Source organism: Pleurodeles waltl, chromosome 1_1 (assembly GCF_031143425.1).
Source record: "Pleurodeles waltl isolate 20211129_DDA chromosome 1_1, aPleWal1.hap1.20221129, whole genome shotgun sequence".
Classification (NCBI taxonomy): Eukaryota; Metazoa; Chordata; class Amphibia; order Caudata; family Salamandridae; genus Pleurodeles; species Pleurodeles waltl.
This window is the reverse complement of record NC_090436.1, coordinates 1,001,819,197-1,001,845,423: the sequence shown is the minus strand read 5'-3', so window position 1 is coordinate 1,001,845,423 and position 26,227 is coordinate 1,001,819,197. Positions and strand designations below refer to the sequence as shown.

Here is a 26,227-nt window from a genome sequence, read left to right as displayed (position 1 = left end):
GCAGGAGAAGACTGGGATTCCTGACCTATGAAGGTGTGCTGCCACCACAGCCATCATTTTCCTGAATGCCTGTGGGGCACTGGTGAAGTCAAAGGGGGGCACTGTGAAGTGAAAATGCTCCTGTCCCACCACAAACTGCAGATAGCTCCAATGAGCCTGTCTGATGGGTATCTGGAAAAATACATCATGCATGTCCAACAATACCATCCAGTCTCCTTGGTTTTGTGCATTCAAGACCTGGGCCAGTATGAGTATTCTGAACTTTTCCTTGTGAAGGAAAATGTTTAGAGAATACAGGTCTAAAATAGGCTAAAATCTTCCATTCTTCTTGGGCACCAGAAGTTAGCGCAAATAACAACCACATCCTACTTTTGTTGCAGGCATCCTCTCAATAGCAACTTGGACCAAAAGTATTTGCACTTCCAGCCACAATGTAAACAGCTGGTCCTCTATTAATCTTTGGGTGGGGTGGGGGGGGAATGTGAGGAAGCGTGGACAAGAAGTCCTTGGTGTACTCCTTCTGAACAATTTGCAGCAACCACCGGTCTCACAATATGACCCAGCCAACCCTACAACAATCATAGGATCCTGCCTCCCACCGGGTGGCTGTGTTCCACTAAGGGCACAGTAATGGGGTTTGGAAGATGGGGCTGCGGGGAGTAGAGTGGGCGGCCCATTGACCTTGACCAGGGGGGCAGTGGGCACCATGGCCTCAACTACAAAACTGCTGGAAACTTTATTGAGGTTAGACTAACTGATGGAATGGGACACCTCTGCCAAAGCTACAAAAGGAGTGATAGGGCTGATCGGGTTGGTCAGGTGCGGCAGATAAGCCCAGGGAGCAAGTCATTGCCCTCCTCTGCTTAAAAAGCTCAAGAGCAGAATCTGCGTCGTCCCCAAACAAGACGGGTCCTTTTATAGGGCATGTCCATGTGGGACAACTGGATATCTCCTGAAAAAGGAATTGACTGCAGCCAAGAGGGGCAGTGAATGGCAATATTAGTGTCAATGGTCCGTCCAATGGAAAGGGTAATGTCCAAGCCACACAAATTGTGAATGTGGCTGTGACATGACTGTCTTGTATAGCCTGGGTGAGGACAGGTCAGAGATCTTCAGCACAACCTGGAAGGACTTGAGCCACAGAATCCCAATTGGCATGGTATGAGCGCCCCAGGAGACAGCTGGCATTCAGTGATCTAATATAAGCTAGTCTTTTTCCAAACATCTCCACCTGTTTTGACTCCCTATAGTGTTGGACTTGGCCCTCTCTGTAATGTCACCCCCAAATGTTTTGCCTTCTTCCCTGCTATTTTGCTTGATATGTTTTGTTGGTTTTAGGACTCTGTGCACTTTACCACAGCTAACCAGTGCTAAAGTGCTTCTGCTCTCTCCTTTAAACATGGCAAACTTGACTTACACCCAATTGACACATTAAATATACTTATAAGTCACTAATAATGTGGTACTACATATACCCATGGTCTGTAAATTAAATCCTACTAGTGGTGCTGAAGCAATAATTGTGCTACCCACGTAAGTAGCCTTTTTAAACATGTCTCAGGCCTGCTGCTGCAGCCCGTGTGCAGATTTTAACTGCCAATTTGACTTGACAAAATACACCCCTTGCCAAGCTTAAAACACACTTTTTTATTTATAAGTCACCTCTAAAGTAGGCCCTAAACACCCTATAGGGCAGGGTGCATTGTATTTAAAATGTTGAACATGCATATTTAAGTTTTTCATGTCCTGGCACTGAAAAACTCACAAACTAGTTTTCCACTATTATGAGTCATACGTCTCCCATGGTATAACACTGCATTATCTTATTACATTTAGTAAGTTATAACTTGTGTTTTATAACAAATAGAAATGTTATGTTTGGTGTCTAAGGGATTGTAATTTAAAATCCTCTTTACTGGCAAAGTCAGATTCAAACACACAATCCTGAAAATGCCACATTTAGAAAACTATTTTTTTTCTTACCCTTGCCATTTGTTGCCTACAGCCTGTTCCTGGGTCACATTACTAGGTGATTTGGCAGTTGCCCTTTGTGTTTTCCCTCCAGACAGTCACACAATAGAGGGACTTGTTTTGGGCCAGTGTGTCATCCTGGCAGTACACTGGGGCAAAACTGTGTACAGCCCTGTGTGAACTTCAATGTACTGTTTCAACTCAAATACAAAGAATTTCACACTAGCCTATTATGACTGCAGAAAGGCTGGCACCAGTACAGGGAGGCAGGACACTTGAGACACTTCTGTGGGGAGAAAACTCCAGAGCTTTTTTTTCCAATCCAGGTAAAAAATTAGGACCTGCAGACCCACAATACTACCCTGATGTCTGTGGCCTGCTGTGTACTTCAGAACACTTCCCAGCTGCACTAAGATGACTGCCTGGCTGCACCGAGAGGACCACCCTGCTGTCTGTGCCCTCAGAGCACTGCCCTGCTGCTTGAGAACTGCTCGCCTGCTTGAGCCTAAGACTTCCAGAGTGACTGCACTGGCAACTTGGTTGGCCTCTGATCAGAGCCTCAGGTAAAGAAAAGGCGGCTCCAGGCATCTCAAACCCACATGTGGACCCAGTCTGAGTGAGTACTGACCCTCCAAGTGGTACACTGTCAGTCCTGAACACTTAGAAGTGGTGCTAAAGGTACCCAGATAGCCCATATCGAAAGCTTGGCACAGAAAATGTTCTTTTAAAAAGAGCTCTAAGAACCAAGGTCCGGCTACGTTTCTCTCTGCAGCAGCAAATTCTGTGCAGCGGCGTTCCGCAGAAGGGGCATCTGGCCCTGTCTTCATGGGCTGCAGCCTGCAGCTTAGTCTCATTGCAAATTTTCGACTTCCTTAAAAGAGACTAAGCCCGAACGTAGAAATCTTCACCACAACTTCATTCAATGCCTTGCCCCACTAAACTTTACCACCTCAGACATTGTTTCTTCAAAATTTCTTCTAAGTCTGAAGATAAGTGGAGACTAAGCTCAATCCACTTTCGGTGTCCAAACTGTGCTCCATCGCGATTGGCCATTACTTTCAACTTTGCATCCCTCCACTCTTCGTGACTATGGGCCTCATTCTCACCCTGGCGGTAATTACCGCCAGGGCGGAGGTTGGTGGTAGCACCGCCAACAGGCTGGCGGTGCTCCGCCGGGGGTACCGCCGACTTTCCGCTGCCCGTCTGAATCCTCCATGGCGGCGGAGCGCGCTCCGCCGCCATGGGGATTCAGACACCCCCTACCGCCATCCTGTTCATGGCGGCTCTCCCGCCATGAACAGGATGGTGGAAGGGGGTGCCGCGGGGCCCCTGGGGGCCCCTGCAGTGCCCATGCCAAAGGGGCCCCCGTAAGAGACACTGAAATACGCGACGGGTGCAACTGCACCCGTCGCACCTTCCCACTCCGCCGGCTCAATTCTGAGCCGGCATCCTAGTGGGAAGGTTGATTTGCCCTGGGCTGGCGGGCGGCCTTTTGGCGGCCGCCCGCCAGCCCAGGGCAAATGTCAGAATCACCGCCGCGGTCTTTCGACCGCGGTGCGGTGTTCTGACGGCGGTACCTTGGCGGACGGCCTCCGTGGTCCGCCAAGGTCAGAATGACCGCCTAGATGTCTGTGGTTGGCCCTTTGATCTCTTACTTGCTATTTTTCACTTGAAAACTTTGAAAATTCATAACTTAATTTCTACTGTTTGGATTTTTGTTGTTTCAGTGTCAAAATAATTATTAAATGTACTCTATTTTTATACATTGGTGTGGGATTTTCCTTGTGTTGTGTTTCACTTTTCTGCTGTTTAAGTAATGCATACATACTTTACACAATTGCCTCTATGTTACGCCTGACTGATTTTATGCCAAGCTACCAGAAGGATAAGCTCAGGTTAATTTAGTGACATTTTGGGGTTCACCCATCAAGGATTGTGGCTGCTGCTTGAAAATGGTTCACCTCTCCCCTCAACCAACACCCCGATTTCTCAAAGTATGTAGTTGGAAAAGTTGATGGGTTTGTCGGGCTTATAGACACCGGCACCACATGCTCACATGGGAGGGGTGCTAAGATAAAAATGCAGTGTTGCTTGGAGAAGGCAGTGGGTCTTATGATATGGTGGTTGACTGCGGGCCCAGTGTAAAGTTTGTCCCAATCATACCACAAAGTATTCTTAAGTGCTTCACTGAAAAGCAAGAGGGGCTCAGTGGATGCTTGTCCTCGCTGGAACAATTCTGTCAGGACACTAGTCTTGTCCTCCTAGGTGAAGAGCTGGTTGTCAAGGACTTCAGCCACCCTATGCATTACCATGGTGCAAGAAGTGCTCCCTTCAGTGGGAGGACCAGGGGTTGCAAGAAGGGGTGGTATCAAGGCCACTATCTTTGTGTAGATCATTATACCAATTCTCTTTGCTGTATGGTTTCCCAATCTCATCACCCACATTGTAATGATTGTATGAATCTGTGGCAAACAGGAAATGAAGGGTACGTGTTCTCCTTTGTGAAGGAGGCAGTTTGAGTGGACGAAGAGGTGGCCTCAACAGCAGCGGTGTGCCGACTCAGTCAAGGTCGAACCAACTTGGAGTCAGACAGTACAACAGGTATTGTGTCTTCCGGCACTGATGGAGTTGGCATCAGCACAGAAGTTCTGTGAACTGGCATGGATGTGGTGCCAGAGGTGGGATCAGAACAGGAGGTGGAGACAGTCCCATGATGGATTCAGAGGGTTCAAATGGCACTGAGGGCGAACCCACTGCCAGTATTGCAGGTGGAGGGCTTCTCTGCTCTATGCAGCCTGCAAGGGTCAGAAGAGCTGGAGCATGGCCTCATGTAAATCTTCGATCTGTTTCATAGAGGCAGATGGCTCCGGAAACTTGGGTTGTACCAGAACAAGTTGCTGGATGGGCATCAGTGTCGATCGACTATGAGAAAAAGATTGAGATATATGGTGCAGCCCCCGCTGAGTGGTGGGATGTGGCCAAGCCACGTTTAGATGTCTTGTACTTTTTCTTTGACTTTCCCGACAACTTTGATCGAGACAGAGAACAACCTCCGAAATGACTCCTGTAACTTCTGAAACTGGAACAGGGCCAGGACCGACCTTTCTACTTGGACCAACCTCAGTGTGGAGTCTTCCTGTACTTGCATTTTAGAGTTTTGTCTCATAGTATTGTACAGCCTTTGGGTTCATCAATGCACAATTACTGCAGGCCCTAGATGTGTGACTTAACCCACAGGCAAATGTGATGAGGATCTGTCACAGACAGATATTTGTGACAGTCCTTACAGGGTTTAAAACATGTAATTTTAGGAGGTGACTTTTTTACTTGCACACAAAAAATTGTGGTTAAGGCAAGAGTCTTAAAAAGACAAGAGGCAGACCAGATCCACATCCGATGGCATTGAGCAAAAAGAACTGACATCAGCATGCGGGAGTGGTGCATATATAGGCCCCACATGATTTCTGGGAGTAACGGCATCAGTAAATGCAGAACCGCATGGCACCACCTACTGGCATTGAGAGGTGCTGCTGAAATGTTTTTGGATCAAATAAGAGGCCTGGGGAAAATTCAAAAGATGAGGAATTTGTGGCTAGAAGTCTATATCAGAAATCAAAGTTGTTGACCACTGGGAATTCCTGTGTCCAGACAGGCAGCAAAATGGTAGGTCTGGTCATATATTAAACAACAAAAGAACATTTCATTATGGAAGCAATGGACTCACACTAAATCAATGATGCAGTGTAATGTACCAAAATCAATGATGCAGTGTAATGTACCAAGCATGTTCAAGAGCGCCTCACTGATTAAAAATAAATATCTATTTTCAATCTAGCACTGAGACCTATAGAATCTAATCTTTTCATAAACTTTGACAGAAGTATTAATTTTACTAGAGATCCACCTTAGAATGTTCACAATAAAAACACTGAAACAATGTCTATTCCTGAGCGTAGAACTCATACCTGATCATAAGTAAGTTGCATGTTTTGCTGATCCTCATAATAACAGTTGTATGTCTTCAATAGGGATGTCAGTTGATTTCTGAAAACAAAAGTAATTAAGATATCACTATTTTACTAGACACAATTGCTGAATAGAAAAAACATTCTGACAAAGTCTTGATCTACTCTGAACCAATGTATATGGAATAATTGCATTTTCGTACAGGTCCCTACATCTATATAGAAAATGTACAAATTCTTGGTTACTAGCAATAGAATAGAAAAATTATTCTAGGACACCAGTGGCCTAACAAAACTTGAGGGGGCCGCCTCCCCTCTTGACCCAGTCAGGGACCTGCCACCCGTACACAGTGTACCTTGCACCGCGGGGCCTTTGTTACGCCACTGCACGACACATCATGGACTTTATGGCGTTCTGAAGCCTGTGCTGATTCACTTGAAATAAACCTCTGTGACCTCATCTGTCGTAGGGATGGGATTCGACCTGCACAAAACTTGTATTAAACTGGTGTAATCTTGAAAAATTATCTAATTCCATGCATTGTGAAATGTGTTAAATAGTGGCATTTTCCCTTGATATTACATTTTGGTTTATTTTTGCCCATGGGAGACCGGTTTGCATAGAAAATGTTTCACAAAGAGACACTTTTTCCTCAAAATGAGACATTTCTCTTTGAACCAGACTCCTGCTAACATAGTCGGTGACCTTTTGAGTAAGCTATGCCCTTGTGGAGTTACTGGTGATACCGCGTTTTCGACAGATGGAACATAGTTTAAGTTTTTGGATTATCTCATATCGGGCAGAGACCTTTTGGATGACGTCATGTCGGGCAGAGACCATGACTGATTTGCAAATGGCTGGGCTTCTGTACCTTGGCATAGGTAAGCTAAAACATGATGGAATATCCTTTCAGTAGTGGAAACAAAATTTGTTTTCGGATGGTTGGACCATAAAATAGTCCCCATCCCAAATAGGACATATGAACTAATACACCATCAACTAGTTTTTCAGCCGTATTATGTTGTATGGTTCTAGAGCTGCCATAGTTACTCAAATACATCACACCAATGAGACCTAGTAAGGCTGAAACAGGCCTTGCTTGCTTAACTGTAATCTTCGTTCATGGCCTTGCTTTTATTCCTGTTCACAAGCATCTTGCCCTAGCAGTCCAGGCTGTAGTAAATATGGTAGGTCCCTGGTGGTAATGGTATATAGACGGGGAAGGCATCTGGATGTGCCAAGCATAATTACCAGAGTTTCAGTGTGATTAAAACATTCAATTTTTATCAGTGAAGCAATACTCTACCCATTGCATCATCCCTCACTTTCAGCAGGTGAGGGGTACGGGACCAGTCCTTAAGAAAAGCCAATTAGCCCGCTCTTGCATAATTGGAAAGGACTCTTATTTCCCAGGATTGTACTACCAAGGCTTCAAGTAACTTCATTAAAGACTCGTGAGGGCATAATAGTACTTTTGACAACCCACATTGTCACTTAATTACTGTCTAACACCTCCGCTCTTGGCATTTATGCAGGATCTTGGCAGTGATGCGAACAGAATACAAAAACAATGTTATTATTATAACCGGAACAGTTAGGACACACAGAAGACAATCTGACCCAGATTTAGTAACATTTCACGCAACGCAGCAAGACAACTTTCTATGCTGGTCAAATGGGAAGAGCAGGAATGTGCCATGTTTACTAAAATATGGCGCAAACCTGGTCTTTCTTTGTGTTGGCGCACTGAGTACTGCCGAGCGCCAACACAGGAACCCTTGCGCCATGGTGCAGGGGTGCCTGCATTTCAGCCAGGATTGTTTTGTGCAAGAAGCAACATCTTCCTGCAGAAAAACATTGCTTACAGGCATTTTTCTCTTTCTATGTGTACTGCAAAATGCAGCACAGGTAGACATAGGAAATAGCGAGGAGAAATAAATATATTCCTCTTTGTTATGCCTCTGTTGGGATGGTGTAGGATTTTGACGCATTCACAAGTTTACTACTGCTAGTAAATTTGGGAATGCGCCGAAATCCATGAGTGGATGTGCGGGAGCCCCCACACTCCACCCAACGCCTTCCCTACGCATATTAATGAAAGGCAGTAATTTGTGCTGCCTTGTGTTACTCTAGATTTACTAAACCACACAAGTGGCTTTACATGGCTTAGTATCACGTAAGCCCTTAGGCTGCCCTGCGTGACGCAACGGCAACGCAAGGGCTTGGTAAATCTGGGCCTTACGTCATACTCCGAAATTCATAGAACACATATAAAGACACAGAAAATCTTTCAAAATATTTTTAAGAATGACTTCAATATTAATAGTTTTAATGTTAATTATATGCAAAAAGCATCTTTGAGAGACAAAGCCACGTGACCGTTCTCTCTATTCATAATTTTGCCCATTATATTTAAATGCATCTGTTTTGGATCTCTATATACTTTTTATTGCTACTCCACCACGTAAGTGAATACTTCTATGAAGCCCCTAAACAACAAACAGGCAAAAACAAGAGCTGCATTAAAAAAATAGGAAAATCAATCAACAAGGACGTTTGCTGCTGTAGCGTTGCCCTGGCAGTTGCAATTAAAGTTAAGTACACTGACTTTGCAGTAGCTAAAATAGACTTAAACTTGATTAAGCCACAAAGCTAAAATGCAGCTCAACCTCATGGAGACAGTGTGCGCACAACATGCCAAGGTGTTAGTTAACAAATCAAAGAGGCTCATCGGGGCTGATTTTCGTGGTTTGAGCACGTACAAGGAAAATAAAGAAACTGGAAAAGGACTTGGTCTTCCTCAAGTAGTCTCAGAAATGCACCACATACTATGTAGAAAGACTAACAACCGACACCTTAGAAAGTGGGAGCTCCAGGATTTACAAACCAAGAAGTAAATCAGATTTATGTGATCAGCTTAGAAAAGGTAGAACTGAAAATGGAGGCCGTATGTTCCGCTTGGCCCTTCCTGAGTTCCATAATTATCAAGGAAAACATATAACATAAATAAAAAGAAAAAAATAATCAGAGGGGAATAACAATCTAAAAAGTAATCAGAGTGGAATAACAATCTTTTATGTAAAGTGAGAATGATATTCTATGGGATGTAAACCTAGATAATGTTTGCGTATTCACACGTAATAGGTCTTCTTTGGACATTCATCATAATTATCATTTAAATGTATTTTGCATTTTTTATCCATAAATGATTTGTGTGAAAAATTCAGTACACAGCGACAAAGTAGTACTTTAGATGATAGGCGACAGAATGCCTACTTACGTAGACCATTGGTTGTGATGACTACAGATGCACGGGAAAATACAATGACAGTCTATTTCATACATCTAGCTTACACATACTGAAACTGGTTTACATTTTATATTAAGGCAGTACACCGTAGTCATAAAAGTTTTGACTTAGAGCCAAATCCATGACTAAAAGTCAGATCTCTGAAGAACAAACGTTCAATTCAAGGCCACATCTTGTGTGTCACCTATTAAGCAAACTTTGCTGGAAGGTAGGGTGCTTACATCAATTTCCATGGTGGAATTACTTGGATAAAATTATTGAGCTTTAACCAGTTGTTAAATGTTATATTGGACTTGTGAGCTATGCGAGCACACACAGACACTGCAGTGGCAGGTCTGAGACATGTTTACAGGGCTACTCAAGTGGGTGGCACAGCCAGTGCTGCAGACCCACTAGTAGCATTTGGGTTACAGGCCCTGGGCACCCATGGTACCCTCTACTAGGCACTTACTACTAAATCAAATATGCCAATCGTGGATAAACCAATCACCAATACAATTTAGACAGGGAGCACTTGCACTTTAGCACTTGTCAGCAGTGGTAAAGTGCCCAGAGTCCTAAAGCCAGCAAAACAAAATTCAGCACAGGATCAAAAAAACAGAGGTGTGAAGCCAAAAAGACAAGGGAAACCCTGAAGAAAGGGCAATTTGCAACAGATTTCATGAGTGCTGTAGTATCTGGGGTATTTAGCAGTGCATGGCAAAGGCACAAGTAATAGTTATCTTACAGCCCGAGTTATAGTTACTCGAGATAACCTGTGACCTTTATTTTTTTAAGTGAATTTCTATAGTTGTTATAATGCTATTTCCTAACTTTAACGTCCCGGGCCTTTCAGTAAACTGTCCATCTTCCTGGGAAAATGGGGGTGTGGGGGGAGGGGGGGGGGAGAACACGTTGCATATCATTAATGCCAGTGGGTGCATGAGTGTCTGAGAGGGTCTGTGAGTGGGTGCATCAGTACCTGAGAGGGTCTGTTACTGGGTGCATATGGGGGTATGTGAGTGGGTGTATGAGTAACTGGGTGGGTCTGTGAGTGGGTGCATGAGTGTCTGAGTGGGTCTGTGAGTGGGTGCATGGGAGCCTGATTGGGTCTGTTGAGTGGGTGTATGAGTGCCTGAGTGGGTATGTGAGTGGGTGCATGGGTGTCTGAGTGGGTCTGTGAGTGGGTGTATAAGTGCCTATTTGAGTCTGTGAGTGTGTGCATGAATGTCTGAGTGGGTCTTTCAGTGGGTGCATGAGTGTCTCAGTGGGTCTATGAGTAGGTGCATGAGTATCTGAGTGGGTCTGTAAGTGGGTGTTTGAGTGTCTTATTGGGTCTGTGAGGGGGTGCATGAGTGTCTTAGTGTGTCTGTGAAGTGTATATGTGTGTGTGTAAAAATATATATATTTTTGCCAATATTCGAGAATTTATTGCAACATTACACAGGAGGCCACACTGAGTGTCACGACGAATTCATGAATATCGCATGCTGAAAAAAACATTTTAACACGTTTTCAACTAATAAGGTGTCACACAAACACCTCTACATGTCACTTATGGGGTCAGGGTACCTCCACACTGACCCCTAATGCTACCTTGAAAAAATAATTTCCAGCCCACATTTCAGCCCCAGGGACCATTTTCTGGTATAGAAAATGGCATCCACAACTTGCTGCTCAGTTTGCGGCCAGCCAATAAGGGCCATGCTGTGGCAGGAGGGTTCGCAAATCTGCTGCGCATAGATATACAAAGTTGTTTTTCCTTTGATTTCTCTAAAACTACTGAACGGATTTATACCAAATAACAAAAAGTGTGATCTCTGGACTAAAAGCTATTTTTCCAAATTTGGTGTAATTCCGTCTTGCCGTTTGGGATGCAGGCATGTCTAAGGAGTCTATAGGAATTAACATAGGAAACACACTTTTTTTTAACCCCCTCTTTTTCTCAGCCCTCACTTGGCAGGTCACCCCGACACTTTCCATGCACAACAAGACGTGTGCGCACACTTGTTTTTGGACAATTTAATGAAGATTTGTCAAACGGTGCCAAACATACAGCCAAGTCATAAAATGCTTTTTCTATGATAATAAGGCCCTAGCTTTAAATATCTACTCCTGACAGCAAGTAGGTAATATATATGTATATTACCTACTACTGGTTTCCAGTAGGTAGTTATAGTTAGGCCTCAGGACCCAATTATGACCTTGGCGGATGGGATACTCCGTCACAAACATGACAGATATCCCGCCTGCCGTTTTACAAGTTCCTTAGGATATAATGGAACTTATAATAAGGAGGACGGGATATCCATCACGTTTGCGACAGAGTATCCCATCCGCCAAGGTCACAATCAGGCCCTTAGTTTCTATAGAAAGAGCGTTTTTTGTTTTGTCTATTACTTTAATGTCGCTTGACAAATCTTAAGGACATTTTCAAAACGTATACTTCACTAAGTTCAGCTTCTGTCTTGAAAGTTTCAGGGTGTTCTGTCAAGTGGGGGCCGAGAAAAAGGGGGGGGTCCTGTAACACGCTTTTTCCATAGAACCTTTAGGCACGCCTACAGCCCAAACCACTGAACGGAATTACACCAAATTTGGCACAAAGCTAGATTCCGCAGATCATGCTTTTTGTAATTAGGTGCAAATCCATTCAGTAGTTCAAGAGAAATGTAGTGCCAAAAAATATAGATAGATAGGGAAGCGGATCCTCAGCGGATCCAAATGTCCCTGTGCTGATAACTGATTGGCTGGCAATACTTCAGCAAAGATGTGTTGACAGCCAACTTCGGAGACCCAGAGAAAAAGACAAAAAAAAAAGAAAAGGGGCCAGGGCAGAGTCACCCTGACCCCTTAGCCCTGGTGCTGAGGTCCCTGAGGGACCCTGCCAGGGCTAAAAAGCATTTTTTTTAATCAAACAAAATCAGCGGATCCTTCTACAGATTTTTCCGATGTAAAACACCCCCCACAAAATGCAGTCTACTGCACTTTTTTTTTATTTGCCCCTGGGTGTGCCAGGTCCCGGGGCATCTTAGAGGAGGGGGACGCGTGGGCCCCCCTCCTTGGGCTTTAATAAGCCCCACGGACCGCCACCTCCCCAGGGCGAGTGTGCAAATAAGAGCACCCTCACGCCCTGGGGACCACCACAGAGGCAAAAATGTGTTAAGGTAAGTGGGATTAATGCAGGGGGGCCTGTGCCCCCACCACACCCAGGGGACCATTATCCCCCAAGACTACACTTCAATTGGAGCCGAGGGCCACACGACTGCCCTGCCGCCTCAGGGACCACGACCTCCAATGGCAAAAAGCAATTTATTTGCAGGGGGGCATGTGACCCTCCCCTTCAGCTGCCCCAGGGACCACCACCCGCTGGGAAACACTATCCACCAGGGAAAATCTTTTTTTTTAAAAAGGGGGTTCCTATGGGACCCCAAGCCCAGGGACCACCACTCCCCAGGGCTATTCTTATTGGGGGGGGCCGTGCAGCTCCCCTCCTGGAGCTACTGATGTCCCTGGGGACCGCCACCCCCCAGGGCCGGCTCCAGGTATGTCCCAGGGTGCCAACCCGTGGGCATAGCTGTTTGCTGCAGCTTGGTGGAAGGGCTGAGCCAAGCCACAGCAAACACTCTGCTGTTTGACAGCAGGACCTCAGCAAACACTCTGCTGTTTGACAGCAGGACCTTTAAAGCAGGTCCTGCTGTCAAACAGCAGAGCTCTCATCTCTGTGCCCTACACGTGTGCAGGGGACAGAGATGAAGTGCTTCAGTAAGCACAGAACTATTGTTAAAGCAGCTCCGTGCTTGCTTAAGCAATGGCACTGCAGGTGCAGTGTCAGGTAGCTGTAAGTGCATCTTATTATAAATAAAAATGTAAAAAATAAATAAATCATTGTGAAGGTCGCAGACCGTCAAACTGACCTTTGGGGGTTTGAGTCCAGCTGACCTCATTACCATTTGTTTTTAAGTAAAAAAGAATATTATATTTTATAATATACATATATATATATATATATATACACACACACACACACACACATATATACGTATAAATGTAATGTTAAATTGGATAGAAATATCTCTTTCTAAGTATATCAGACATCAAAGCCTAAAAACCTCTCTCCCTCTCACTTTCTTTCTTTCTCTCTCTCCCTCTCTCTTTCCATCAGTTCTCCCACTCACACACCCACTCAGAAACTTAAGCACCCACTCACAGATACACTCAATCATGCACCCACTCACAGACCCACTCAGACACTCACAGACCCACTCAGACCCTGATGCACTCACTCAGAGCCCCAGTCAGACCCACTCAGATAGTTACGCACCCACTCACTCACCCACTCAGAATGTCACACACCCACATATAGACCCACTGACACTCTCACGCACCCTCTCACAGACCGGCACACACACTGATGCACCCACTAAAACACTGATGTACGCAGCCTTACCCCCAGGCAACCTGACAACCACTCTCACCCCCAAGCATGCCCTCTCACAACTATTCTCACACCCAGCAAGGCCCCAGACAACTCCTGCCATGCACGGCCAAAGGACAATGCGCAGCATGGGGTTGGGTGGTTAGGGAGGTTGGCCGCAGGGTCCGGCTGCAGGCTAGGTCTTGCATGCAACCTCCACTGCTCATTGGTGAGGGCCGTTCACAATGTAAGTTTGGGTGGTTATAGGGGGTGCGGCAAGGCCGTGTGGCCAACCGCTGCTGCTCATGGCCAAAGGCCGCTTGCGGTGGTGGTTGGATTAACGTATAGTAATGAAAATTACTATATGTTAGAAAAACCATAGATATTCACTGAAAAAAACAAAGGTTACAGTGACATTATAGTTAGGAAATACAAATTTTAAAAAACAAAGCTTTACTGAAAAAATGAAGGCTACAGGGACATTATAGTTAAGAAATAGAATTTGTTTTAAATATAGAACTTTACTGAAAAAACAAAGGTTACAGGTACGTTATAGTTAGGCTCACATTTTAAACGTACAAGACCTTAGAAATTCGCCAGTTATAGTTACTACAACCATAACTCCTGCCCTAAGGTAGCTATATTGCACCCCACTGTCATGCACTGCACATGTTTTATTACATTGTTGATAATAACAATGTAATATTTGCAGTAAAATGTCTGATGAAAAAACTGTGCATTGCAGAGGCGCAAGTTATAGTATATAGAATATATATGTAATAATGTGCCTGGAGTGGTAAATGGCTTTTGTCATTTTACAGCTCAGCAAGAATGACCCTATGTCAATCTTACACTTAACGATTTCGCTGTACAAATGGCAAAAGACATTGTCCTTATCTAGCTCAGCGTGGATAGCACTGTGCTGATCCTATGCTTAAAAACTTTGCTAGATAAACAGACATTTGAGCTGAGCAAATCTAGAGTGTCGCTGGTGTTGCAGGGTGCTCCTTACTGGAGCTGCTCTCCACTAAACATCGGAACTACCCAGAGTTCTCTCTTCTTTTTTGTATAATTTATGCATAACTCTAAACCCTGAAATGACTTTGTTTTGACATACTGGGTACTGCCTTGTGTCTGGACAAAGCTAAACCCCTCTGAAGAGCTCTAATGAGAGCGGAACATGTGTCAGGGGTTGCGTTTACTCATTCCAGGATGGCTTAGTTAGTATTTTACTAGTCCAAAGCTGTAATACTTTCCTGGACTGGGGAATGGCTTTTGTCATTTTACAGCTTAGCAGGGATGACACTGTGTCAAACCTTTGCTTAAAGAGTTTGCTGTAGAAATGGCAACAAACTCTGGGGCATATTTAAAAGCCGCCTTGTGCCACATTAGCGTCATTTTTTTCCACTAATGTGGCCCAATGAGGCCAAAACTCCCGGCGCCATATTTACAAAATGGTGCAATATGTACTTTGTAACACTTTGCGCTACAATATACATGTGCCAGGTCTAATGTGTGTAAAGGGGGCATTTCCCTGATACAGGTGCTCAAAACATTATACAAAGAAATCTAACAGACTTCTTTGCATCATTTTTTCGGCACTTTTAACGCCTGCTCAGAGCAGGCATTAAATGGAGGCACACCATTGATTACAATGGGCCTCAATGAGCTTTGCAGGATTAGCGTAAAAAATGTTTACACTAATCGTGCAACGATACGGACTAGCGCCAAAAATTCTGATGCTAGTCTCCTAACTACCGCCATGGTGCACCGTATCATAGAAACGGCGCACCCATGGTGGCATTAGGTGGGCACTTAGGGGAGCAAGAAAAGTGGTGTTTCACTCTGTGCAACGCCACTTTTCTGAAACATGCCCCTATGTCCTTATCTAGCTCGATATGGATAGCACTGTGCTGATCCTATGCTTAAAAAACTTTGCTAAATAAACAGACATTTGAGCTGAGCAAATCTCAAGTGTTGCTGGTGTTGCAGGGTGCTCCTTACTGGAGCTGCTCTCCACCTAAACCTGAGAACCACCAAGAATTCTCTCTTGTTTTCTGCATAATGTTTGCATGACTTTAACCCCGAAAGGGCTTTGTTTTGACTTCTACTGGGTGCTCCCCTGAGTCTGGACAAAGCTAAACCCCTCTGAAGAGCTCTAATCAGAGCAAAACATGTGTCAGGGGTTGCTTTCACTCATTCCAGGTTGGTGTGGATGGCATTTTATCAGTCCAAAGCTGTAATATTGTGCCTGGAGGGGTGAATGCATTTTGTCATTTTACAGTTCGGCGAGGAAGTCACTGTGTCAATCTTATGCTTAAAGATTTTGCTGTTCAAATGGCAAAATACTTTGTTCTTATCTAGCTCAGCATGGATAGCACTGTGCTGATCCTATGCTTAAAAACTCTGCTAGATAAACAGACATTTGAGGTGAGTAAATCTAGAGAGTTGCTGGTGTTGCAGGGTGCTCCTTCCTGGAGCTGCTCGCCACCTAAACCGGGGAACTACCCAGAGTTCCCTCTTCTTTTTTGCATATCTATCTAGCTATCTATCTATCTATAAACAAGGTCCTAACTTTAACTACCTACTGGCAACCACCATTAGATAATATATATAACCTATATATGGAAAAATTACTCTACTGTACAAAACTACACTCGACAACACTCGACAACACTAAACTATATGAACCTCTAGTCCACTGAACGAGTGTAGTCCAGTGGACTAGCATAGAATTGAGTGGTGCAGAATGGAGTGGTATACAGTGAAGTGCCGTAGATTGGAGTAGGGTATAGTGGAGTGGCATACAGTGCAGTAGCATAGAGTGGAGTAGTGTTCATAGACAGGAATAGCTCATAGTGGAGTAGCATACAGTGTAGTGGTGAACAGTGGACTGGGTTGTAGACTTCAGTGGTGTATGCTCGAATGGCGTGGCGAGTAATAGCATATATATATGTATATATATATATATACATATATATATATATATATGTCTATATAGATATATATATACATATACATATATATATATATATAGATATAAACATATATATATAGACATATATATATATATATGGGAAGGGCTATAGCACATAACCATGCAGCACTCCCTAAGAAAGTAGTCTAAATGTGGAGATAAAATCCCATAGCTGAACTGCAAGCAATCTGCTGTGCAGGAACAAAAAGCCCCACTTCAGAGAGCATTCCACTATATTTTCTTACTCAACTGCTGAAAAAGGATGGGATGGTCAGTGGGCTTGAAGGCTCCTGACTGACCTAACAAGATTAGGACCCAATAGCGCCAGCAACATTAAACATCTGAAGTTCATCAACAACCAAAATAACTCCATACCATTCCCATGTGGAGACGCTTACCCCAAGCCTTATTGGATATTTTTGAAAAGTAGAACTAGATATGGCAAACTATTGAACAATCATCTTGACCTAAAAATGGGTTTTCCAATAAGAGGCAAATTACTGCAGTAATTACCTCATTGGGTTGGGAACTTTGCTTGTAAAATTTGAGCTGTTCATTTGATCCAGCAAAGGGACACAGATGGCCTCACTAGCCATTAATAGGAAACTGGAAATTTGATAGCCTTGCTTCCAGCAGTGAGCCAAATAGCCTGCTTGTGGATATCAACTTCTCAGAATCTGCAATAGAGAAATTTAGGCCCGGAGTTAAGAAGGCCTAGCGCCACTCCAGCGCCACATTAGCGTCATTTTTTTATGCAAATGTGGCATTGCAGGGCCAAAAACGCTGTGCCATATTTACAAAAGTTGCGCAATGCATGCATTGTGCCACTTTGTAACCCCTTGCACCGCATTATGCCTGCGCCAGGCATAATGTATGCAAGGGGGGCGTTTCAGTGCTAGGGGGGGCAAAAAAAAGGCGCAAAGAAATAGAATATTTTTCTTTACATCAACATTTCCGGGACTTATAACGCCTGCTCAGAGCAGGCATTAAAAGGAGGCTCCCGTTGGTTTCAACGGGCCTCTGGGTGCTTTGCAGGATTAGCGTCAAACTTTTTGGCCCTAGTCCTGCAAAGCCCCGAAATAGCGACAACAATTATGACTCTAGTTCCCTATCTACCACCATGGTGCGCCATATTTTAAATATGGCACACACATGGTGGCATTTGGGGGGCGCTAAGGGGTGCAAGAAAAGTGGCGCTGCACTTTTCATAAATCTGCACCTTAATGTCATATAGGGCAATTCTTTAACGGTATACAGTGCAAGATGGTATAGACTTTTCCTGTGAGGTTTCTACTCTTGTTTTTTGTGCTTTATTAAAAAAAGAAAATATAAAGTGACTGCTAACTCAAAAGAAGTGATGACATCTCTGCGTAATGGGTTGAGTGAAGAACCGTTTTAAAACTCTGCTGGGAGGACTATTCAGAAAACAAACTTTTTTCACAAAACATTTATTTTTCTCGGATCTAATTAGATAATTGTCATCATTTTCCTATACTTAACAATTTTTTCTTGCTTCGGTATGGTGGTGAATCACTTACACAATAAAAATCTGCTATATTATTCATTTACTCTCAAAAGGCACTGTTCGGTATAGGAAATAATAACTATTTGAATAAAATATTATTTTACATACTTCTACGTGCTATTGTGAATCGGCCCAAAACATCCAATTCCCTATCATTGAAAAGGCAAATGCAACACAATTCTATCCTTTCATACCAATTGTGTATGAATATTCCATCACTTTTCCCAGTTAATTCCTATTATCGTATGCATATACTAATATCAACTATAAGAAATGATTACTTGTATTGTGATTAATTGAATATGTTAACACGTACGAAGATTGCATTTATTAGAATCCATAAGCCTTAAATTAGCGTGAGCCGAAGAATTAGCCGTGTAGCTCTCATATTAAAGCATATTTTTTTGTTTCTCCAGTGTGCTGACTTACAAAAGGGCCATGACCCAGCATTTGTTTTCTTCTTCGTTTTTTGTAACAATGCTAGTTTTTCTAATCCGCAAGCTAGCTGCTTTAGTATAAAGTTTATACGCTTTGAAACAAAATATGGAAACTTTCAAGGGCATTTTACCATGGAAAAGAGAACTTTTGACCTGAAGAGTGTGCCAGAGAATGAAGTAACCCCGGATGTGCCACCTACGAAAAACGTCAATTATGAAGACCAATCAAAATGTTAAGAATTATCATGAAATGACAAGTGCATTACTTAATGTATAATTTGATAGGTTACAGATAGTGGGGTGAAATGACTATCCAATAGAATTTTGGGGGAAGGGATTGCCAGGAGGGGAAAAAAAAACATGACACACAAGACTCGACATAACTAAGTAGGGAATGATATTGATTGCATCCAGAAACTCTGTCACTCTGTTTGGTGACTTGAGACTTAATAAACCATCCTCACCCTTAATCGGCCCATTATACTTTCTTTCTTATGAGGGAAGTGTCACCTGTCCTTAGACTAGATAGACTGATGGCAATTCATCTGATGTCCTGAAGACGAAGACTGATCCTGTATGCTGACTCATTCCGAGGAGGGTAATTATGACAGTTGCTTGTGTAATTTGTCTATTTGCTTTTCCTTTCTAGGTACCAACTGCTGTATTCTTGAGTAGATTGATTAGAAGACCTTAGTTAGATGTTTTCCAAATTGATGTTCTAAATAGTTTTTTTGCATGAAGTCCAACATGCTGATGCTAATTAGTGGTTAGGCTAGGGTTCACCTTGACTGACGCGACAGATGTGACTGACATTGTGCTATGCTGAACTGAGACATATATGTTGTTCTACATATTTGATTTGTGCATATATCATATATTAGTGGCTTAATGTTTGTCATCTTCACATGGTCAAAATCTTATCATAATTGCCATATCGTGGCTATGCTCTTTGTCTGTTGGTCTTGAGACTACTACATCTGCTATTAGATTGTAATCAATAGGGAATAAAATTCCCAAAACTTCAATAAGGTGTGGTTATTCATGACTGAAAGGTCATCGTTGCGCCAACAGTTTTAACCAATGTCTAAATTGAGATATATTGTGGTGATATATGTTGATGATATTATTGATATATTGCTTGACATATTGCTCAGTTACCTCGTCTTACAGTGTCTCACCACTGGGTCAAAAGATTCATCGGCCTAAAATGAGTCCTTATGTGTATAAATTGACATAGAAGGACGCGTGATCAGTTCTGGTAGCAGAGCGACGGTTTGGCCCTTGGGGGCTCTAAAACAGGAGATTCATTGTTTAATTTGTTTTTCTGTGATAATGCAATTCAGAGGTATGATGGGTTTCTAAGCTTTCCATGGCTTTCCTGGGATCTCGGAGCCTGCCTAAATGAGTTGGGAATGTTCTCGGTGCTATAATGTTTGTGGTTAGGGTTCTTGCGCTTGCCTAAGCTTATGCAATTTGCAGGTGTTTGTGAAAATCTGTGTGAATTAGGCCAAATTAAGTATTGTTTAGCAGGAGTAGGCATACTCCACAGTATGAGAGTAGGGAAGTCGGCGTACTTCATGTGAATGTAGCGCTTGTTGCTCAAAATTATCCACGTGGTTGGTTGTTGTGTACGGACCTGTTGAGGTCTAAGACTCCGGAGTATGAAGATAAATGTGGTCCATGTTGTAATCTGTGCGGTTTAATAGGTCAATCAGGCGTGGTTGACAAGTCGATTTGAGTTATAATGCATGTATGAAACCTTCGATGGAGATTTGACAAATTCTAAAGTGCACTAGAAGGAGTCATTGACAAGTCGAGAGTAGAATTTGCGGGTCGAATTCTGCTTGCGTATGCGGGAACTGATAAGGAGAGAGTAGCGGCCGAGGCTTCAAGTGAAATCTCTGTAAAGTTCTGAAGCGAATGTGTTACCCTTCCTGTAGTAAACCGACAGATTTGTATTGTCATTTTAAGGTGCTCGCAATAATTTGCATTAGTTTGTGTGTGTTGTAAGGGTCAGTGAGGAGCGGACAAGCCGCAAGACTTTGTCAGCTGCTGTGTGTGTGAGTGTGACGTCAGTGGTGCAGCGCTGAGATAGGTCGGATGTTGAGAAGGGTCGCGTGCGGATTGGCTGCCGTCCGTGGGAGGCAATAGGTTGAGAAAGGGCGGGTGAAGAGTGTCCTGGGAACTAAGCCATTTCTGATCAAATATAAAATAAGAGAATTGCCGAAATTAATTTTGTCAAAGCATTCAAGAGCACCCTAAAGGGAGATGTATATATTGTAGCAACTGATGGGGAACCTACACCACCTGAGGGTACGCCAGCTTATACGGTTATGGAAGAGAAAGGTGTCGCGCCTTGTTTATGGATGAAACAGTGGCGCAAATTAACAGAGAAAGAAGGGTGTTTAGCGTTCCCAGAACATGGGACGTTCAATCCAAAGGTATTAGAGAATCTGAGGTGGATGTTAAGTACACAAAAGCCACCTCCAAGACCGGCACAATATGAGGCTTTAGCGATTAGGGACTTAATGGCTCTTAAACATAGACAAGAAAGGTTTCAGAGAAGACTGAAAAGGGCAGAAAAATCTTATGCAGAGGCCAGATGGGATAGTGAGAGCAAAATGTGGAGACGGGGAATTGTAGATGGGTTGAAGTTATTCCCAGCAATAACTCAGGGAGAAGAAACACAAGGAAAGAAAGCCTCCTGTAAAACTGATAAAGATTCAGGCAAAACTAAAGAAAATAAAAGATCCTGGGAAGAGGACGATGATTCAGACGATGAGGAATTTATGGATAGGCTGTTACATGATCGTCCGCCACCATATGCGGTGAGCGACAGCGCTCCAAGCACTAGCTTAGATCCTGGGAACTAGACGCAGGAAAAGGGAGTTACTGGTACGGTACAGACTAGCGATACAGCTTTGACACAGAATGGTGTCAGTGTACCCACTGCACCCGACATGCCGATACAGTTGCAACCACCACCACAGATAAAGAGAATCTATCCTGATGTCCCGGTGCTTGAAACTATCACGAATTTGATTGTGCCGCCAGACCCAATATACACAAAGCCAAAGTTAATACAGACTGAATCGACTCCGAAGGTAATGTCCCAACCCCCACAGTTGATACCAGGGTATAATCCTGTAGCGGGCCGCCATTAGTACCAGTTCCAGGTACATTGGAACAGACCTATGGGGTGGAGGCTCCAAGAAGTCTGGGTCCGGGACAGACACCTGCAGCCATATCATTACCCATTACTGTTGGTCCCCCAGTGCTGTTGTATGCACAAGGTAAAACAGGGGTGTGCGATCAGGGAGTGATGACTCAGGAAGCGATAAGAGGAGGGCCTATGGGAACTCCACAGATAATGGCCCCTGGAGAGCAAGTAAAAGAGACACTGAGACCCTTAATGGACCTTAGTCCAGTGGGGGCACCTCTCAAAGCAATGCGTCAAGCAGGATTGGGAGTTTTAACTCCCCAAACCATGAGTACGGATACTTCGCATTCTCCAATGATACATGCAGGGAACATTTCAATGCAGGGATTTACGGTACAACAGTTAAACGAATGGTTAGAGAAAACTATACTTCACAAAAGACTACAGTGACTACAGTTGAACCCGAGAAAGAGAAACAAGACGAATACCTGAACCTTGTACGACTAGGGGCAGAAGTTGCCGAGTTAGTAGAAGGGACAATGGGAGTAAATAGATTGGAGTCATACACAGAAGCAGAATTGAGATATTTGTGCCCCAAAATTACTAAGGAGGTAGGCAAAGTACATCAGAGATTGGCAAACCTAGCAGACAAATACAATATCGATATCGGAAACACTAAACATTTGAAAAGGAGTTACAGATTAGATTTTGAACACATGAGATCTGCAGGCATGAAAGCACATTTGAGAGAATTGTTGCAGAGTGCACAAATTTGGGGTGCATTGGAAAAGTGGGAAGGCAGATGGGCAAAGAAAAGAGATAAGAGAAAGAGTGATAGTCCAGGGTCTAATCAAGCTAGGACCTTACCTGATTTGGATTCAGTAAAAATACTGCCTATGAGAAAGACAGCTGGTGGTGTTTTAGTGCATGTGCCATGGACTAGAGGAGACATTTTATCCTTTATGAATGATTATCCTAGGCTAAGAGAGAAGCCGATCGAGTGGTATCAACAAACAGACAGGTTTGTGAAACTTGCTAAATGTCTCTGGGAAGACTTGAATACTTTGTTTGAGATCATTGTTCTGCCTGATTTGTGGCTCGAGTGCAAGAGAGGGGTAGATTGGCCGACAAAGGAGCCGGCAAGAGATAAGGTGACCGGAGCACCTTCAGAAGAGGTGATGAAATATTATCATAAAGTGATTGAGTTTTTGAAACAGAAGGTGTCGCCGAAGGTGACTGATTGGCAGAAAATCGACCGGACCTCTCAAGAGGTTAAAGAGTCAATTCATGCTTATTATGAGAGATTGTTAAAAGCATTTAAGCATTACAGTGGTACTGAGACAATTGAACCAAAAGACATGAATCACCTTGTGTTTAGATTCGTCGAAGGATTGAGACCAGAAGTTAGTCAAATGATTAAGAATCATTTGATTTGTTGGCAAGCTAAACCGATTGATGAGGTATTGCAGTATGCAAAGTACTGTAGTGATGAAATCGAGTTGAAGCAGAAAAAGTTAAAGGAAAAGGTGATGGTGATGGAGATAAGGGCTGCACAGGCTGGAATACAGGGAAATGGAGTTCAGCAGATGATACAACAACAACAACCGCAAATTAATGGTGTGATTTAGGCACAGCCGAGAGGCCGAGGGTTTGTGAACCGCGGTTCGGACATGAATAACGTTGTTATTCAAAATGACGTTCAAGGAGTGAAAAAGATGTCACCATGTCACGCGTGCGGGGCGTGGGGAACTGGAAACGGGAGTGTCTGAATGTGGTGCAGGATGGTGCAGTTCAGCAGAGCACTAATGTCGGTACATTACAAAATTTACGAGGTCCAAAGATGAGACTTCAAAACCCGAATTTTCAGAATAATTTGGTACAAATGCAAGGGGTACAGCCCATGCAGCAGATGCAAATGCCGTGTTTTCAGTCAATACAAATGCAACCAGTGCAACAGCAGATTCCTATGGTGCCTAGACAGCAAATGCAATTACCAATGGCTCCAATGGGACAGCAACAGGTGATGCTTCCTCTGCAGGTCACAGGTCAGGTAACAAATCAAAATAACACTGTACAACAGTTCCCATTACGAGGTGAAAATGGCATGAATGAGGATTGGTCAGATGACGGCTCAGACAGTGAAGAGTGCAGGCTTGCAGCATCCCTAGAGGTGGATCAGAGAGGCCCATACGTATAAGGTTTCATTTTTGGTCGACACAGGAGCTACACGCTCTACAGTCCGAAGTGCAGAAGTCCCAAGATTACCTCTCTCAGGGCGTACTATACGAGTGGTTGTAGTAGCAAATCAGTACCTGACTAACCCGATTACTGATCCGGTGCAAGTAGAAATTGGCAACTTCCAAGGGCTGCATAGATTTGTTGTATGTGATTCAAGTCCAGTATCCTTACTAGGAAGGGACTTACTGTGTAAGACAAAATGTTCGATTACCTGTTCCAATGATGGAATTGAGGTACAGACAAACAGTGACGATGAGGGAGATGAGAGTCATTTCATAGAGGAAGAAACAGGAACAAATGAAGACTACCCTTTGATTACTTTGTTCCCAATGCATACATTGATTGACATACCTGTTGAATTACAGGGAACAGTGACAGAGAAAGTGTGGGATTTGACCGGAAAGGAAGTGGGATTAATAAAAGGGGTAGAACCAGTCAAAGTTCAGATCAAACCAAATGCAGTGTTCCCACAAGAGTCACAGTATCACATGACCCAAGATGTCCTCATTGAGGTGTCGCAAATAATTGCAGATTTTCTCAGACAGGGGGTCCTAAAAGAAGTCTTGAGCAGTCCATGTAACTCACCCATCATGGGTTTAAAGAAGCCCTTTGGAAAAGTTCGAATTGTGCAAGACTTGCGAAAAATAAATGAAATTGTGATAAAATGCTGCCCTATGGTACCTAACCCAGCAGTAATAATGTTCCAAGTTCCCTGTGATGCTGAATGGTTTACCGTAGTAGACCTATCGCAAGCTTTCTTTTCGATATCTCTTCATGAGGATAGCCAATTTTTGTTCAGTTTCAAATTCCTGGATAAAGTGTACAGTTGGTGCAGAATTCCTCAGGGGTTCTCAGAGTCACCATCCATCTTCAATCAGATACTGAAAAAGGATTTGGAACCTCTTGTGCTGCCTTATAATTAAACTCTTGTGCAGTACATTGACGATTTGCTAATTGCATCCAAAACCAGAGACAGTTGTAAATACAACACCATTGCATTACTGAATCATCTGGGAAAGAATGGACACAAGGTGTCGCCCAGAAAGTTACAATATTGTCAGAAGGAAGTGAAATACTTGGGACATTTGATTGAGAAAGGGTCCAGAAGAATATCAAAGGAAAGAATAACAGCAGTTTTGCAAATGAATCCTCCAACAACAAAAAGAGATGTCAGGATGTTTTTGGGAATGGTGGGCTACTGTCGCCAGTGGATACCCAACTTCTCAATCATCTCAAAGCCGTTAATAAAATTGACAGGAAAGGAAGTCAAGGATGAGCCATACACAATAACTTTGTCAAAATTGGAGCTTGAGTCATTCGTAGAATTAAAAGAATGCATGTGCAGGGCACCAGCATTGGGAATGCCAGACTACGAAAAGCCTTTTCTGTTGTTTTGTCATGAACATGATGCTTGTTCTTTGTCTGTCTTAACACAGGTCCACGGAGATGCAAATCGCCCTGTAGCATATTTTTCAGCTACTTTGGACCCTGTCGCAGCAGCCTTACCGGGTTGTTTGCGGGCAGTCGCAGCAGTTGGTCAGAGCCTTTTACAATGTGAAGGCATGGTCATGGAATACCCTCTGACAGTAATGGTTCCACATTCAGTTGAAATTCTCTTGACACGAACTAAGACTCAACACATGATAAATGCACGTCTCACTAGGTATGAGACGATCATACTGGGGTCACCGAATGTCACTCTTAAAAGATGCACTGTGCTGAACCCGGCAACCTTGCTTCCAAATGAAAACACTGAAATCAAAGATGGGGAAGAATTTGAACATGATTGTCTTGAGGTGACTGAGTTGTGCACCAAGCCTCGTCCCGATATTCAGGACATTCAATTGAAAGAAAATGATTGTATCATGTTTGTTGATGGGTCCTGTTTGAGAGACTCTGCAGGAACACTGAGAGCCGGTTACGCAGTATGTACCATAACTGGCATTGTCGAAGCCTCCTGGCTCGAGAAAGTGTTCTCTGCACAAGTGGCAGAATTAATTGCCCTTACTAAAGCATGCCACGCAGCTGTAAATTTGAAAGTCACTATCTATACTGATAGCAGATACGGATTTGGAATTGTGCATGATTTCCGCCAACTTTGGTCACAGAGGGGTTTCATGACCTCCTCTGGTTCTCCTATGAAAAACGGTGAACAAATAAGAGATTTGTTGCATGCGATTCAGTTACCTCAAGAAATTGCCGTGGTGAAGTGCAGTGCTCACATCATGTCACAAGATTTTGTGTCTATGG

At 43.5% G+C, this 26,227-nt stretch overlaps 1 protein-coding gene across 1 annotated transcript in view; it reads right to left on the bottom strand.

Moving 5' to 3' along the window:
* Window positions 1–26,227, bottom strand: part of RASSF6 (Ras association domain family member 6) — a 208,548-nt gene that overhangs the window by 119,673 nt on the left and 62,648 nt on the right. Inside the window, exon 3 of the mRNA XM_069230302.1 lies at window positions 5,937–6,015. Coding sequence (XP_069086403.1) covers window positions 5,937–6,015 — 79 coding nt within the window. The remainder of the gene's footprint in view (window positions 1–5,936; window positions 6,016–26,227) is intronic.